Below are 14,324 nucleotides of genomic sequence, written 5' to 3'. Positions count from 1 at the left end.
CGTTTTCTCCGAGATCTGACACAAACATTTCAAAGTAAGTTTGTTAACGCAAATATACCACTGTGTTGGAGTTTCCTCTTAATGATGTTGACAATAACTGTTGCAATACGATGTCAGAATACAATGGAACCATAAATGAGACAAAAGTGCTAACAGTTTCCCAATGTAGTGACAGTTTTGAACAGTAGTTAGAGACTGATCTCACTAAACAACTACTTACATTGTTTAAATTAGCTTATCGAAGGAAAAATAACTACTAGATATCCATATACTTAGCTAATAGTTAATTGATATTTCAATTATTGTCAATCAATATCCGTTCAGATTTTGAACGTTAATTTAATTCTTGATTACGCGATGATTGTGACTGCATACCTAGACATGATGGTAGAAATTTGTTTCGGACTTACCATTTCTGGAGACATCGAGTTCGACAAGGTTCTCGAAGTTCTGTATGTCAGATGGGAGCCGGTGGATCTCATTGTCGCTTAGACCGAGCTTCCTTAGCCGGTGCAGCCGAAAGAAGTTCTGAAAAAAAAGCAAATAACTTTATTATCCATATGATCAAATTCTAATTACTTGTTCCAACAGTCGTGTTAAGTTTATTAAATATAACCCTTCGCAGTGACATATTATTAAGTGAAGGTTACTTGAGGCCAATTAGGGGTGCGTATTCCCTCAGTCTTGTTAAGTTGTACATCAATTTACTTGGTTACATGGTAAGTAGCTTACCTACAGGTGATTTTACCGTATTAAGCAGTTATTCAAATGTAACGTTAGTATATAGATAACTATCACTACCACTGTACATAAACAATGCAAAACGTTCGTATACGGGGCGTGGATAGACATGCAGTCAAATGATATTGAAATAGGTAGTTTCTCACTAAATTGCAGTGTTTTATTTTAGATAATCATTTTAAATTCATTTCTTATGGCAGATACGACAGTCTTAAAAAGATTTTAAGGCTATACTTCAGTTGAGGCATGGTCTAAAAAGATCGTGGCTAGGCGATGCGCGGATTTTGCAAATGACGCGTGCCGAACGAAATATAATTTGTCATAAAAATCCAACATGCGTCCATTTTATGTTATGTTTATTGTTATATTACTAATAATAATAGTATATTCATTGACATTGTTTTTTAAGTACATACGTAAAGTTTTTTAGTCGTCTTTACACGATTTAAGAATATTTTCATCCGACTCCATGACAAAACAAATCGACGTGCAGACACTTCGACTTTCGGTCTCCGATTGGCGACTAGTGAAAAATTTCGTCGCACCTACTGTTGAAAATTATTTGCCGTTTCACTGAAGTACGCTCTTAAGCAACGACAACTCACCTTCAAAAAGTCACTTAAACCTCATACAGTTTCGTGAATCATAACGCCGTGTTTGACTCATGGATTATTATTTTTTACAGTTTATTCGACTGCACACCAACATACCTACCGATATCTCGGAGGTGCGGTGTTGTTCAAATACAATATTACATTGTTAGAAGGTACTGCAGAATTTTTTGCCAATTTATGACGCGCTAAAATCGTCATAAGATAATAAGTGCACTGCCTATGATGCAAGATGACGCCATTTACGCATAATTAACTGTCTGACATAGTTTCCGGTGTATTTAAAAATAATTACAAGATAAAAAGAACTTTTTATATACCACGTTTTTAAATTTTCTGTTGAATTATATAAACTTGAGAATTCTATGTATTAATAATTTAGGACAAATAAGGCAATTGTCAACAAACCATTTTTTTTTGCTATTTTGCAACAAACAATGAAATGTCATTTTGATTTCCATAGTAACGCACGTATAGATATATTAATAATTTAGTTGCTGGGACCGCCCCCTTAGCAACCAATAATAGTGGATTGGATTACGAATTTCATCCGAAATAACTTTTCATACAAAACAGAATTAACTGAAAATGAATTCAATTCAACTTAAAGATGGCTACAAGTATTAAAAGAATGCATTGGCATCGTGTTCTGATAAAATTATATTCTAAAAGTTTCAAATGTCTAGCTAGTTGGGAAGTTAGTTAAAAACCGATTGCAAGATTTGTACTGGACAAACAACCACCGGACAAACAAGAATACGAGCTAATAAAAACGTTTAGACAGAAAATGGTTGAAATACAATTATTTATTTACGGTTACTTACTTAGTAAGAACGGCATGCACAATCTAAGATTTCGATCCTAAGGATAAGTCGCCGAAAAGCATGACTTAACTATAGACAATCCTGAATATAGAGTTAAGGAATCCTTAACCATATACTACTTTTGTTATGAACACGCCCCCTTCTGTATTACCATTTACCACTGACAGCTGCTGTCAAAATAAATTCGCATGTCTAAAAACGGTCCATACACTCAAATTCATTTAACAATGTATCTCAATATGGATATTGATAGTGTTAATTCGTTTGGCATGTACTTGCAGAATATTATTTTACTTTTATACGCCAGCCCGCAGAAACACAAGAAGCCAGATGATAGAATGACATTTGACTCTAGTGTTACTATGTTAAAAAAATATCTTGCGGTGCCTGTGGAATCACGTATAATGACATATAACGGAAACATAAGAGTATTATAATGAAATATTAATATGTATTTATAGTTATTGCATTTCTACAATGCAGTTGTCATATTTTTGTCATCGTTTAACAATTATAAAATAATTTACCTAAACTATAGGAAAAAGAATTTTTAAATATGGTATTATTTTCAATAGAAATGATCTTAACTAAGGACAATGTTTCTGCATAGTGTTTTCTGCTAAGGAAATTTTAGTTATGACAAATGTTTCTGCATTCCGCTCTAGGTATGTACATATAATCTGTAGAATAATAATATGAATTAAGTACATTAATATCTAATTGAAGTTATATGTAAATAAACTTATCTAAATAAGACTATTGTCAGTAAATTTAAAATTAAATCTATCACTCATCAGTAGTGAATCATTCCATTTGCTAGGTCGACGAACTTTTTTGCAAGATCCATTCTTTTGATGTGTTATGTTAAAGGTCATTCTTTGTGTACAGAAGTCTACAGCAGAATACCGAATGAACGGCTAATACTTTCCTATGGTTTCAGTCAATTTTAGATGGAGTTTTTGGATTTTTTTGCACAGGATAAAGACACTTACAAATTAATATTTTTACATCAGCCTTGCATTGCGAGGCACCCAGACAAGATAGACTGATAGAGGGAGCGCTTGAAGAACGCGGCAAGTCAGAAAATGGAGGTATGAGACGAACGTGTTTTAGTGAATTTCACTACCTAATCATTTATTATTTTTTTGTTCTCTAAGTCTAGACAAATATGGAAAAATGACAGCGCACTCTGCTCGGCGATGAGACAACGAGAATTTCATGTTTGTTAATAGGTAAGTATAAATAAAATAATTGATAACATGTCACTCTACCTATTTATATAGGGAGAATGATAACCATTATATTATATTCTTATTTAGAGAATTGTCCTAGTAAGATAAGTCTAGTGAATTTTTAAATTAGATTAGGCGTTTCAATATAAGTAAAGACGCTTCATTGTGAGTTTATTCCACTTTTTTCATTTTAGAAAAACGTTAAAAACAATACCTACCAGTGGCGTGCGGTGACTTTTAGTTGTAGGGGTGTTGTCACTATTTATTACAATATATACCTATTATCTATTTTGCGTTTGTAACTAATTGAATATTGGTTGACGGTCAATAATTTTGTGTCTGTAGTATTATAGTAGAGTGCTAGATTCGATATTATGTTCTAAAATATTAATGTAATTATGATTGTAGAAACTTTAGAATAAGTAAAAATTTCCCACACAAATACACAATAATTAATGTCTACCTAAATAATGTAATTATTTCTGAGGATGCTGTACATCTACAGCATCTATGGACTGCACGCCACTGATACCTATCTATTTAAAAATGATAATGTAAATTATATTCAATTCCACAGTTTAAATAGCAGGTACAAAATAGATTCATAGAAAACTTCTACAAATTATTGAAACATATTTAAATTTACCTGAGGATTACATGAGGAGAAGTGGCACATACAAACAAGTAAACAGTTAACAACTTGGTTAACAAATGGACTTGGATACTTTTAATCCTCAGCCCCTAAACACACCCGTAAATAAGTAAGCAATGCATGAAATCACTGTTGATAAACGATTTATTCCTGACACTGTAGCATGACAGAATATGTCCATGAGGAAATTAGTACCGATTTACTTATTCCAAGTTCCAATTCGTGTACAAAGGAAACTAGAGAAATATGTCCGAAAATTTTCTTGAAGTAAATAGTAAGGAAATCTACTCGAAACAATTAATTCGGCAATCAATGAATGGTACGGTTTCCAATTTTAACGTGATCATTCTTGTTACGAGAGAATTACATTTTAAACGTTTTCCCTCGCTCTACAGGCCACAGGTGAAATTCCTAATTAGTATAACTACCTACTTCAAAATTATTCATAAGGTGCCTGCGTCATAGCGAGAGGTAATAGGAGATAAATAATATTATATACTAAGAGAGGAAATGTACCATTCTCACTCATAATCGGAAAATATTATGAACCCAAGCAGACTTGAGGTTACACATTAACAGACGTTTCACGAAAAATGGTTGCTAGCCGTTCACCCAACCCACTCTGGGTCAAACCCAGAATGAAAAACAACATGACGTATCATTTTTTTGACAGGTGCGACACTCAATCCCGCTATCAGCCTCAGAGACGAATGCTCCGCCAGATACTCCACCGTGAGGCCACAGAAAAGGAAGTAAATACCTATTGGAAATATACATTGTCATAAGAGATTAAGTAGTACCCCAAATACAGTAAACAAACAAAAGGCTAAAACCCGGATCGAGCAATGAATCAACAATATCTGATGATGTATTAATTGTGTACGTACTGTGTACAGTGGTGCGTTCAGTGAGTTCCGACGCACCGACTGATCAAATTAAAATAGCATTTAAGTAAAATTAATTGTGGTAGATGTAATTTAATTATTGTATGACTGGTTTGAAGTGTTTCGAGGCCCATTTTAATGTCGTCTTGAGTCGATTGCATCATCTGTATTAAATAAAATCGTCGCTGCTATAATAGTAATTCACTTGTCATAAAAGTACTGTATCAGGTAATTAAATTATATATGTATGCGAGTAAATATTAGTACGTCCACGATGGCCGAGTGTCGCCTTATAATGTTGTGGGTCCCGGGTCTGGCCAATTCACGTGTTATTTTAAAATGAGTGTTTGAACCCAATAGGTTGAGCAAGTGGCCAACATACATTTCTCGTGAAAAGAGAAACCTCCAGGGGTGGGCCCGTAATATGATCCTCTAGGATCGAACGTGGTGATTAATATTGTAATGTAATCTTATTATTGTTTGAATACGATACTAATAAACACAGGAAAGGTCATACAGTAGATAATCTGATGGTTACTTAATTTAGGCACTGAGGATTACATTTAACATTTTACATTTAAAAGTTTAAAAAAAATAGTAAGAAGCAGTCTTCACACTACCCCTACCGCATACATACTTGATACTTAAGTATTTATGATTTAAATAATATTATGTACTTTGTATGAAAAGTTATATTAACATAAGTGAAACGGCAAATAATTTTCAACACTATGTGGGACGTAATTTCGGCCGCGTAGCCCAGTGTTATGTCTACTGAAATTTCAGTAGATCTAATGATATTTTTTGCCAATATACTTACTGAATTTTTCGAAATTCAATAAATCTACTGATATTTGTGTTTCTCCATAATTGTAAATTTACTGATGATTATTTTAATAATAAACTAGAAATGATTTACATTATGTGTATATATTTTTGTGTTACACTTCTAAATTGACGAAGAAAGGATTGTAACTCTACCCAAGGACGCCATCTTACCCATTAATATCATCATTGTTTACAATAAATTAATATTATTAGTTATTTTTATTCTTATTAGTCTTAAATCATATCTAATATACCACATTTTCCAAAATCTACTGATATTTTATGAAATCTACTGAATTTTTTGTCAAAATCTACTGAAATTTTAAATTTTGACTTGGCAACACGCCGTAGCCATTCGGAGAGTGAGAGTCGACTTGTGAGCTTGTCAATTTGTTTTGTGATGGCGTCGGAGGAATATATTCTTAAATCGTGTAAAGATGACTAAAAAACGTTCCGCAAGTACTTGAAAAAGAAAACATGTCAATGAATACACTATTATTATTAGTAATAAACAATAAACATAACATTAAATGGACGCATGTTGGATTTTTATGACAAATTATATTTCGTCGGCTCGCGTCATTTGCACAATCCGCGCATCGCCTAGTCACGATCTTTTTAGACCATGCCTCAGCTGAGGTATAGCCATTAGCATTTGGTCTGATCGGTCCTTCTGTAAACACCAAAAACGTTGATAAACAGAGATTTTTTATAGTACTAATGGATCATTTGAGAACAATACCTCGTTTACAGAATGTTAAAAACAGTTATGTGGAACTTATAATCGCATACAAATGATTTAACTAGGAAGTCAAATCACTTGACTCATCAGCTCTTCAATTATTATATGGTTTCAGTTTTCGCTGTTTCTTAAGTTGTCAAGATATGTATAGTTAAACAGTATATTTTTATACCAAGGACCCACGACGTGGTCTCCAAACTTTTTTGATCGCTAACCCATAATGCAGAATAAACCGCGCTTACCCACGATATTATAATAATAAATGTACCTACCTATTTACAAACGTAAATCTTTTAAATAGGTATGTATATTTGCGATTTAATTGAGCATACATCTACAATGAAAGGTATTGGGACGAGGAAATATGAGTTAATGTCATCATGACGTAATAAAATAAACAAACAATCTAATTATTACTAATAGGTACATTATTATATAGTTGTCTTGATTTATCTATCTGTAACGTATGGGAGAAAACATATGATGTAGATATGTATGAGAGAGTGAAAAAGGGAGATAACGTTACGAGATTAAATGAGGTAAGGTAAATTCTAAATTTGAAAAATATACTGTCACGCATATAAAAATGGAAACGTTAATTTTAATCGGGTCGTTTTTCTTAGGTCGTATAAGCATACAGTTTTAATAAGTTCTGTCACCCGTTTCGATAGGTCAATCCAAACAATTAAAATACTTAGCGTAGGTATTTGATGGTTAGTGTAACAATTGTGGTTTCTTTTCTTGGTTTACTTTACAGGGAGAAATTAAAGTTCAAACTCTTGTAATGAAAAATATCAGTTTACACTTATTATGGATTAACTAATACTTAGTGAATGTTCTTTTTTACAACGTTTTTATTAGCTCGTATTCTTATTTGTCCGGTGGTTGTTTATCCGGTACAAATCTTGCAATCGATTTTTAACTAACTTCCCGACTAGCTAGACATTTGAAACTTTTAGAATATACCAGAACACGATGCCAATGCATTTTTTAACTACTTTTAGCCATCTTTAAGTAGAATTGAATTCATTTTCAGTTAATTCTGTTCTGTATGAAAAGTTATTTCGACACCATTATTGGTTGCTAAAGGTCTGGGGTCCTAGCAACTAAATTATTAATATATACGTGCGTTACTATGGAAATCAAGTACAACATTTTTTGATCGTTTAAGGGGGGCATGCTCGTCGTTAGGTACATCTTCAAACACGCGCGTCAATATCATTTTACTCCCTACTTCAATTATAGTTTGTCAATTTATGGCTACGGCCGTATGTTGTAGCTTAACCACTGGGGAATGACAAAAGAAATGGCGTATTTCAAAAAAACACTGCCTTATTCTTAGGTCAATAATTATTATAAAGCAATCATTATTCGTAGGATGTTTATCACACTTGAATGGTCAAAGACATGGCTTATAATGAGTATCTTTAGAATTATCTTCAAATGTGTTAATCTTGCCGAATTTTGAATAATAAAGTGCCTAATTCTTGTCAAATTTGGGATCACAGAGATTATCAATATAATTTTTTATCGTACATATTTCACTATAATAATGTCGACATAAATTATACTGATGGTTTTATAAATGCGTTTAAAAATTAATAAATGTAAAAAATCTTAACACCACCGCACAGTTATGTACCGAAATATGACTATATTCTAAAACATTAGAGCGAGAGGTTTAAAAGAATACTATTTTATGTAACAAAAATACTTTATGCAGTCATCACATGTTTAAAATAACTATAAAGGATAATAAGGCTTCAAAATTATATAAATAGATTATCTACAACGTTTAAGGAGTGTCCAGGATCATGGTTTGAAAATACAATAAAAACTCAATTTTGACCTACGACGAGCATGTGGGCCGTTAAGCTAGTCAAGCAAGTTTATATTATGATTCAACAAAAAAATTAAAAACGTATATAAAAAGTTCTTTTTATCTTGTAATTATTTTTCTTAATACAATAATTTAATGTGAAAAATGAGACTGCATTAAATTTGATTAAGTTTAGTAATAATAACCAAAAATTCTGGCTCGATGCTTTCTACTACTGTGAGACGAAGGTCTGTTTCCTAGTTTAATTTATTTCGACACTTATTTTTAATTTAATACCCGACACATCGCAGAAAATGATACCTCAAACAGGTAGGAAAATGGAAGGAATGCATCAATTTTTAAATGTGCACAATAGATTTTATTGTGATACATACCAACATGGTCTTCAGTCCCATCCACCAATTATAAAGAGAATTTTGATTCAACTACTTAATAGGTAGATAACAATATATTATATTATCCACGTGTTGTATCTGATATTAATTAACTGCACTTGAGAATCATCGAAAGGTGTTCAATTCTACATTTTCAGCAAACCCCATCGAAGTTTCTACGCTAGGAAGCTTTTTTCAGTCTATATAAAACATGTTTTTAACGACGTTTTTTTAGGCCGTGGCACTGAATTATTGCGAATTACGATGGTAGTGATTTGTATTGATTATCTTGGAATGCAATGCGGTAACCTGATCGCAATAAATAAAGATGTTCGATTGCATATTACATTCAAATTTTTACCATTTTATTTCAAAATTGAACTATCATCACTTTCTACAAACAGTGTGCATTCTGAGAATAAGAAATAAAAAGTTTCTTTTATTGTCTTAACTGTCAATTCATGGTGGAAATGCATTGTATAATTAATTTAATTTAATTTAATGAAACGCAATTTTTATAGTATTGAAACCGGTCCAGATATAATCAATAAAAGTGGAAAAAGTACTAAGTAGGTATAAAAATTTGCGTTTTATTAAATTAAATTAATAATAAATAACTAGCACTACGATCGAAATTCACAGTTTCTTGCCGCGGCCCGAATAATATATTGGACCTTAGAACAACTCCTATTTTACTCTAATGTCTCGGATGCGTCCTGCCATGGTTCTCAGTCTATTGAGGGCTTTCCATGTTCGGTACTCGGGACTGGCTCCCGGCAAGAGACACTGTGTTGCCCATCGAGACAGTTGGTCCTCCGGATGAAACGGTCAAAGGTTCGGTTGTTGTCATAAACAGTTCACCATATTATTACATTCAAAGTAATAAGCAATAACTAGCACTATCGTCGAAGTTTACAGTTTGGTGTCACAGCCAAATGATATACCTAGTGGGCCCAGGTCTCAGTACGTCCACGAATCCACTTGCGTACCCCAATTTGGAGACCACTGCCTTACATCACAGACTGCAATTATTATCCAAGCATTTTGTGCCATGCTGTCTTATAATTTTGAAAATGTGATTTGATACGAAAACAAATCGATTGATTGATTTCAGCTAATTTGTCAATAAGTCTTGTCTTAAATCTGTGTATTTAAAATAAATCAATTGGTAACTCAATTTCACAAAAAATAGGCTTAGCTCAGTAGAGAGCAATAGGTACGACCCAAAAACAAAACACCAAGAAAATGAATGAATGGGTGAGTATTGAATTTCAAAATGATTGTATTGATCATTCATAACAATTATTAAACTTTTCAAGGCTGCTTATTATAATATGACGTAGTGAACTTGATTTATATTATATAATATTATAATAAACAATAATAATATGACATCCACACCAAAGATTGTAGAAACTGTGTGGTGATCTGAGTACATAAGCAGATACTTTTAATAATACATACGTGTGTCCAAACATTAGAAGGTATTTTATAAATATGGCCTACAAATTGTTGTATTATTAAGTAATCAATCAATGAATATCAAGTTAATCAATTAGTTTGTAATCAGACTGTAAACAAAAGATATTTTAATCGTGGCTACTGAGCAGTGTTACTTGATATTTTGACACCTCGGTTTAGTAGGAAATGCGATGAATATGTGAAAATTAATGGATGGCCACTGTTTGGTGCATAATTCCCAATGAATCTCAGGTATTCTTCTTTGGATAAATCGTGAGGAATACAAAACAAAAGGCGCAACAGTCGCTGTCGTTTACACATCCGAGCATGCATACGCCTACATTCGTAGTACGTTGGACTGAACGGCTGGGGCTAAAACACTGCAACGGAATAATTTTAATCTTACTTTTGGTAAATCCCTTATGTGGTTAGCGTCTAAAAGAAGCTCCTCAAGACTGCGTGAATATCTCAAGATGTCTTCTGGTACATTCGGCAGTGAGCAATGCCGCTTGTCAACATACTCCACCTGCCTATTGCAACCTTTGAATAGGGGGATACAACGAAACATCGTGTTCACTACAAATTTTTGTCACCGCACATAATTATTTCACTAGAATATCGCACATTTTATATCAAAACATCACATTAAATCGAGTTTTTCACCAACTACCGCACAGAACGACACTCAATCACCACCCGACTTTAACCATAAACTAACAAACTACTATTTTACAAACCAGAGTTACCAGGCGACTAAATATTTTTCCATAATCATAGACAATGTGTTTTTCTTTTATAAAAATAAATCTTTTGCAAAAAGCGTTTGACGGTCAAGAATAATAATTATTAATTTATTATAGAATCTTAATTTTTAAATTATACTTACAAGCAATCATCGTTAATATTGAAGGAGTAAATTTTACTTTATATTTTTTGGTACCTAGTCAGTTATTTATATTCTAAATCTAAACCTAACAAAACTTTAGAGTTTTAGACAGATACATCCTACCTATAATGTACCTACTAACCAAAGTTACGGTTAAACAATATGTTGAAAAAAAGCTTCTTTTGATTCATCTCTGAATCTCTTTCGAAATAAGAAAATGTTTTTTTCCGAATTATTGTATGGTCAAATTATTAAAAAAAAAAACAGTTTTTACCAAAGAGATTGGACTCCTCCCCCCAGTCTTCCAATCTCTTTGGTTTTTACTCATTAGACAATTTATTCTACTTACTAAAAGATAATTCATTTTAATTGTAATAAATCCATTGTTGATTTGTTTTTGTTTGAATTATTTTAATAAAATTGGCAACATTGGCATTCATGGCTGAAAATGTCAGTAATGCCATCTACCAATGCATAGAATTACCAATGGTAGTGATAGATTGGTAGTAAGTGCCATCTATGCTAACCTTTACAAAACATTTTTTTAAAGAATTGGAGCATAAATAAAATGAGTAGTAGGTAGGTACCTACATTCTACATGAGTCTATTTTGCACGTTGGAAAGGATTCTGAATGACATAGTAAACGAAGGAACACTAAAATGTTTTATGTCTTTACGACTATGTAATTACTAATTGCATTGTACTAATACTATTTAATACTTTAACTGCAGAGATTTAATGATAGTTGAGACGATTAAGATGTTCTTAAAAAAATCAACAATAAATTATTATTGATTGAAAGGTAGGAATCTAGCTAGGAAAGATGATAAAGTCCCATTAAAATAGACGAAACCGGTCCTGGTAATTACCAACCTATTTGGAACAAGTGCTCAATTTATTGTGTTGTGTTTTAATTACGATAGCGAAAGTTTACAGGTAGGTATACGTCTTATTAATGTCTGTTGTTATTACCTATTAACTAACTTTGTAATTACTATTAACAAGTGGGTTCCTTGGTTCCTATTCCATAATTCGTGCGAATCCATGGTCACTGGTAAAATTGTAAAAGGTTAGCTGGATATAATATAATAATTTTTTGTTTTGTAGCACTATGTAATTTGTAATAGGTACCTAGGGAAACATACCTACCTACTTGTTTTTTAATATTGAGTATTTTTTATTCAAGTTATCAAAATTTGTACTTTTATGTAGGTACCTAAATACCTACCTTGAGGAATTCCAAAAAATATAAGCTGTAAGAGTAAGTTATAATACAAACCGCCCTCCAGCTCCAAGTGATTGTGGAATAGGCTCTCGAAATGATCGGAGCGAACCGTAGTAGGTACACAGGTCTGGTAATGAAATCCTCGAGACTGTCGCTCAGTCTCCAGGAAAAGTTTAAATTTGCGTTTCGGCTTGTGAATTAAAATATATAAATTCATTTATGTTACATATTACTTATTCTTAAAGTTTAATGCTCAACTTGTAGACGCATAGTAAAAATAACATGACGTGTTAATGACAATATTGACGATGTCATTAACCCATACAACGAGCAATAATGAGATTTTGTAGTTTTTCTTACAACCTTTGTTTGACAATTTCAATTTCTATTAAATTTTTGCCTTCAGCTAATAAATTTTGTTTTTTGTTTTGGTGAAGTGACGTTCCGTGGAGGTAGCCAAACCATGCACTTCTTATTGGTGACAACAAAGGGAGAACAAAGAATAATACAATATTGTTGAGAGTATATTATTTTGTAGAAATGATTTTCTCACTTTGATATTACCTACGTTATCTAAAAGTTATCAAGCGCTCCGGTTCATAAAATAGTCTATTTCGACCCCTGTAAATGGAATCGCGGGGTAGAAGGGGTGGAATGTTTTTGTGGATAGTTGGTTGTAATCTTGTGGCTTGGAGGCAAGTACTGAATCTGGAAAACACTGTTCAAATGGGATCAGCGAGCTCTATGTAGGTATCACATAATATACTTATACTTATATCACATGTATGGGAGCTGTCACAAAAAAGGTATATTGTCAGCACCCAGCTTTTTAAAATTAACTACCTACCTCGGTAGCTATTTGTAGAAATTTAATAGGTATATATGAGACGAAATTATGACGAAATCAATATTATTATTTATTATCTCATACTAGGTTGGTAATAAGAAAAATAATTATGGTCATGGGCATGTGACATACCTACACATAAAATATCTTTACATGCAGTGGCGTCACCAATAGTTTCAAGAATGAAAAAAGGTGCATAGGTACTTACAATGAAAAAATATTTGGAAAATAACGAATATCCAGTGCATGCACATGTTCCTACTTAATTTAATTTAATATTCGTCTGAAAGTAAGGAAACATTAATAATAATTGTAGTATGTAATCATGTAATCATGTTAAAATAAAATATTGTTAGTTGTAATAGGTATTTTAATATTTAGCGAAAGATGAGTTCGTGCGATCACGCGCGTCTCTGCATAAAACAAAACGCGTGATACAAGGTTGACTACCCACTGCTTTAGTAAGTGGCACGCCCATTTTTAGTAAGATTCTAGTAAGAATACTGACGGAATCTAAGATTAAAACATAAATAAGTAAGATTTTAGTTGAAACAAATCTTTAATAATTTACGAAACGTTGGTTATATAATATGGCCATTGACATTCCAGTTATAGCAATGACGTCTTCAAATTACAATTCGATTATCGGCAAGGTAAGCTGTTGATGTGCCGTTAAACGTAAAACCTGATAAAAATGCATTCCCAATATGCGAGCCGCACACACAAGCACGGATTCCTTATTTTCATACACCGCCCCTACTAACGGTCACAGATTCGAAATCTGTGGGTCATGTCAGGGAAACCCTGTTCCAGGCTATGCTGCCTATACGTTTTGTGTAACATTAACTTAGGTACTTGCCAGTCAAAACAATATAATATGCATTCTTTCATGTTCACCAAAGAAACCTGAGGAATGGTGCGGACGCTTTTTGAGTTGCTCCGCTCCAGTTCCGCTCCGGACCTAATACTTACTCCAGCTCTGCTCCGCTCCGAGTAAAAAGTTTCAATAAGTATATATTAGGTACTTATATGTATAGAAATGATAAAAATTAGTGGTTTTGAAATAAGGTTTATTATTCGTCCTTTTCGTTATTAATTCTATTAAACAAAATGGCCGAGAGCAAAATCGTCTTACATTATCTGCCTCTTTTGTCAAAAAGTGACGTTATTTATCAC

General features: G+C 32.7%; 1 protein-coding gene across 13 annotated transcripts in view; it reads right to left on the bottom strand.

Annotated features, from left to right (window-relative positions):
- Nucleotides 1-10,914, bottom strand: part of LOC147073280 (protein lap4-like) — a 326,794-nt gene extending 315,880 nt beyond the window's left edge. For all 13 annotated transcript variants that reach the window (XM_085945377.1, XM_085945383.1, XM_085945386.1 and 10 more), the window contains exons 1-2: nucleotides 10,596-10,914; nucleotides 411-528 (exon numbers count right to left, since the gene is read on the bottom strand). In XM_085945377.1, coding sequence (XP_085801503.1) covers nucleotides 411-528; nucleotides 10,596-10,757 — 280 coding nt within the window. In that variant the 5' untranslated portion in view covers nucleotides 10,758-10,914. The remainder of the gene's footprint in view (nucleotides 1-410; nucleotides 529-10,595) is intronic.
- Between the last annotated feature and the right edge of the window lie 3,410 nt (nucleotides 10,915-14,324).

Source organism: Rhyacophila brunnea, unplaced genomic scaffold, assembly GCF_057557595.1.
Source record: "Rhyacophila brunnea isolate RB1 unplaced genomic scaffold, BYU_Rbru_1.0 scaffold_18, whole genome shotgun sequence".
NCBI lineage: Eukaryota > Metazoa > Arthropoda > Insecta > Trichoptera > Rhyacophilidae > Rhyacophila > Rhyacophila brunnea.
The sequence above is the reverse complement of the archived record's forward strand: the minus strand, read 5'-3'. Positions and strand labels throughout refer to the sequence as shown.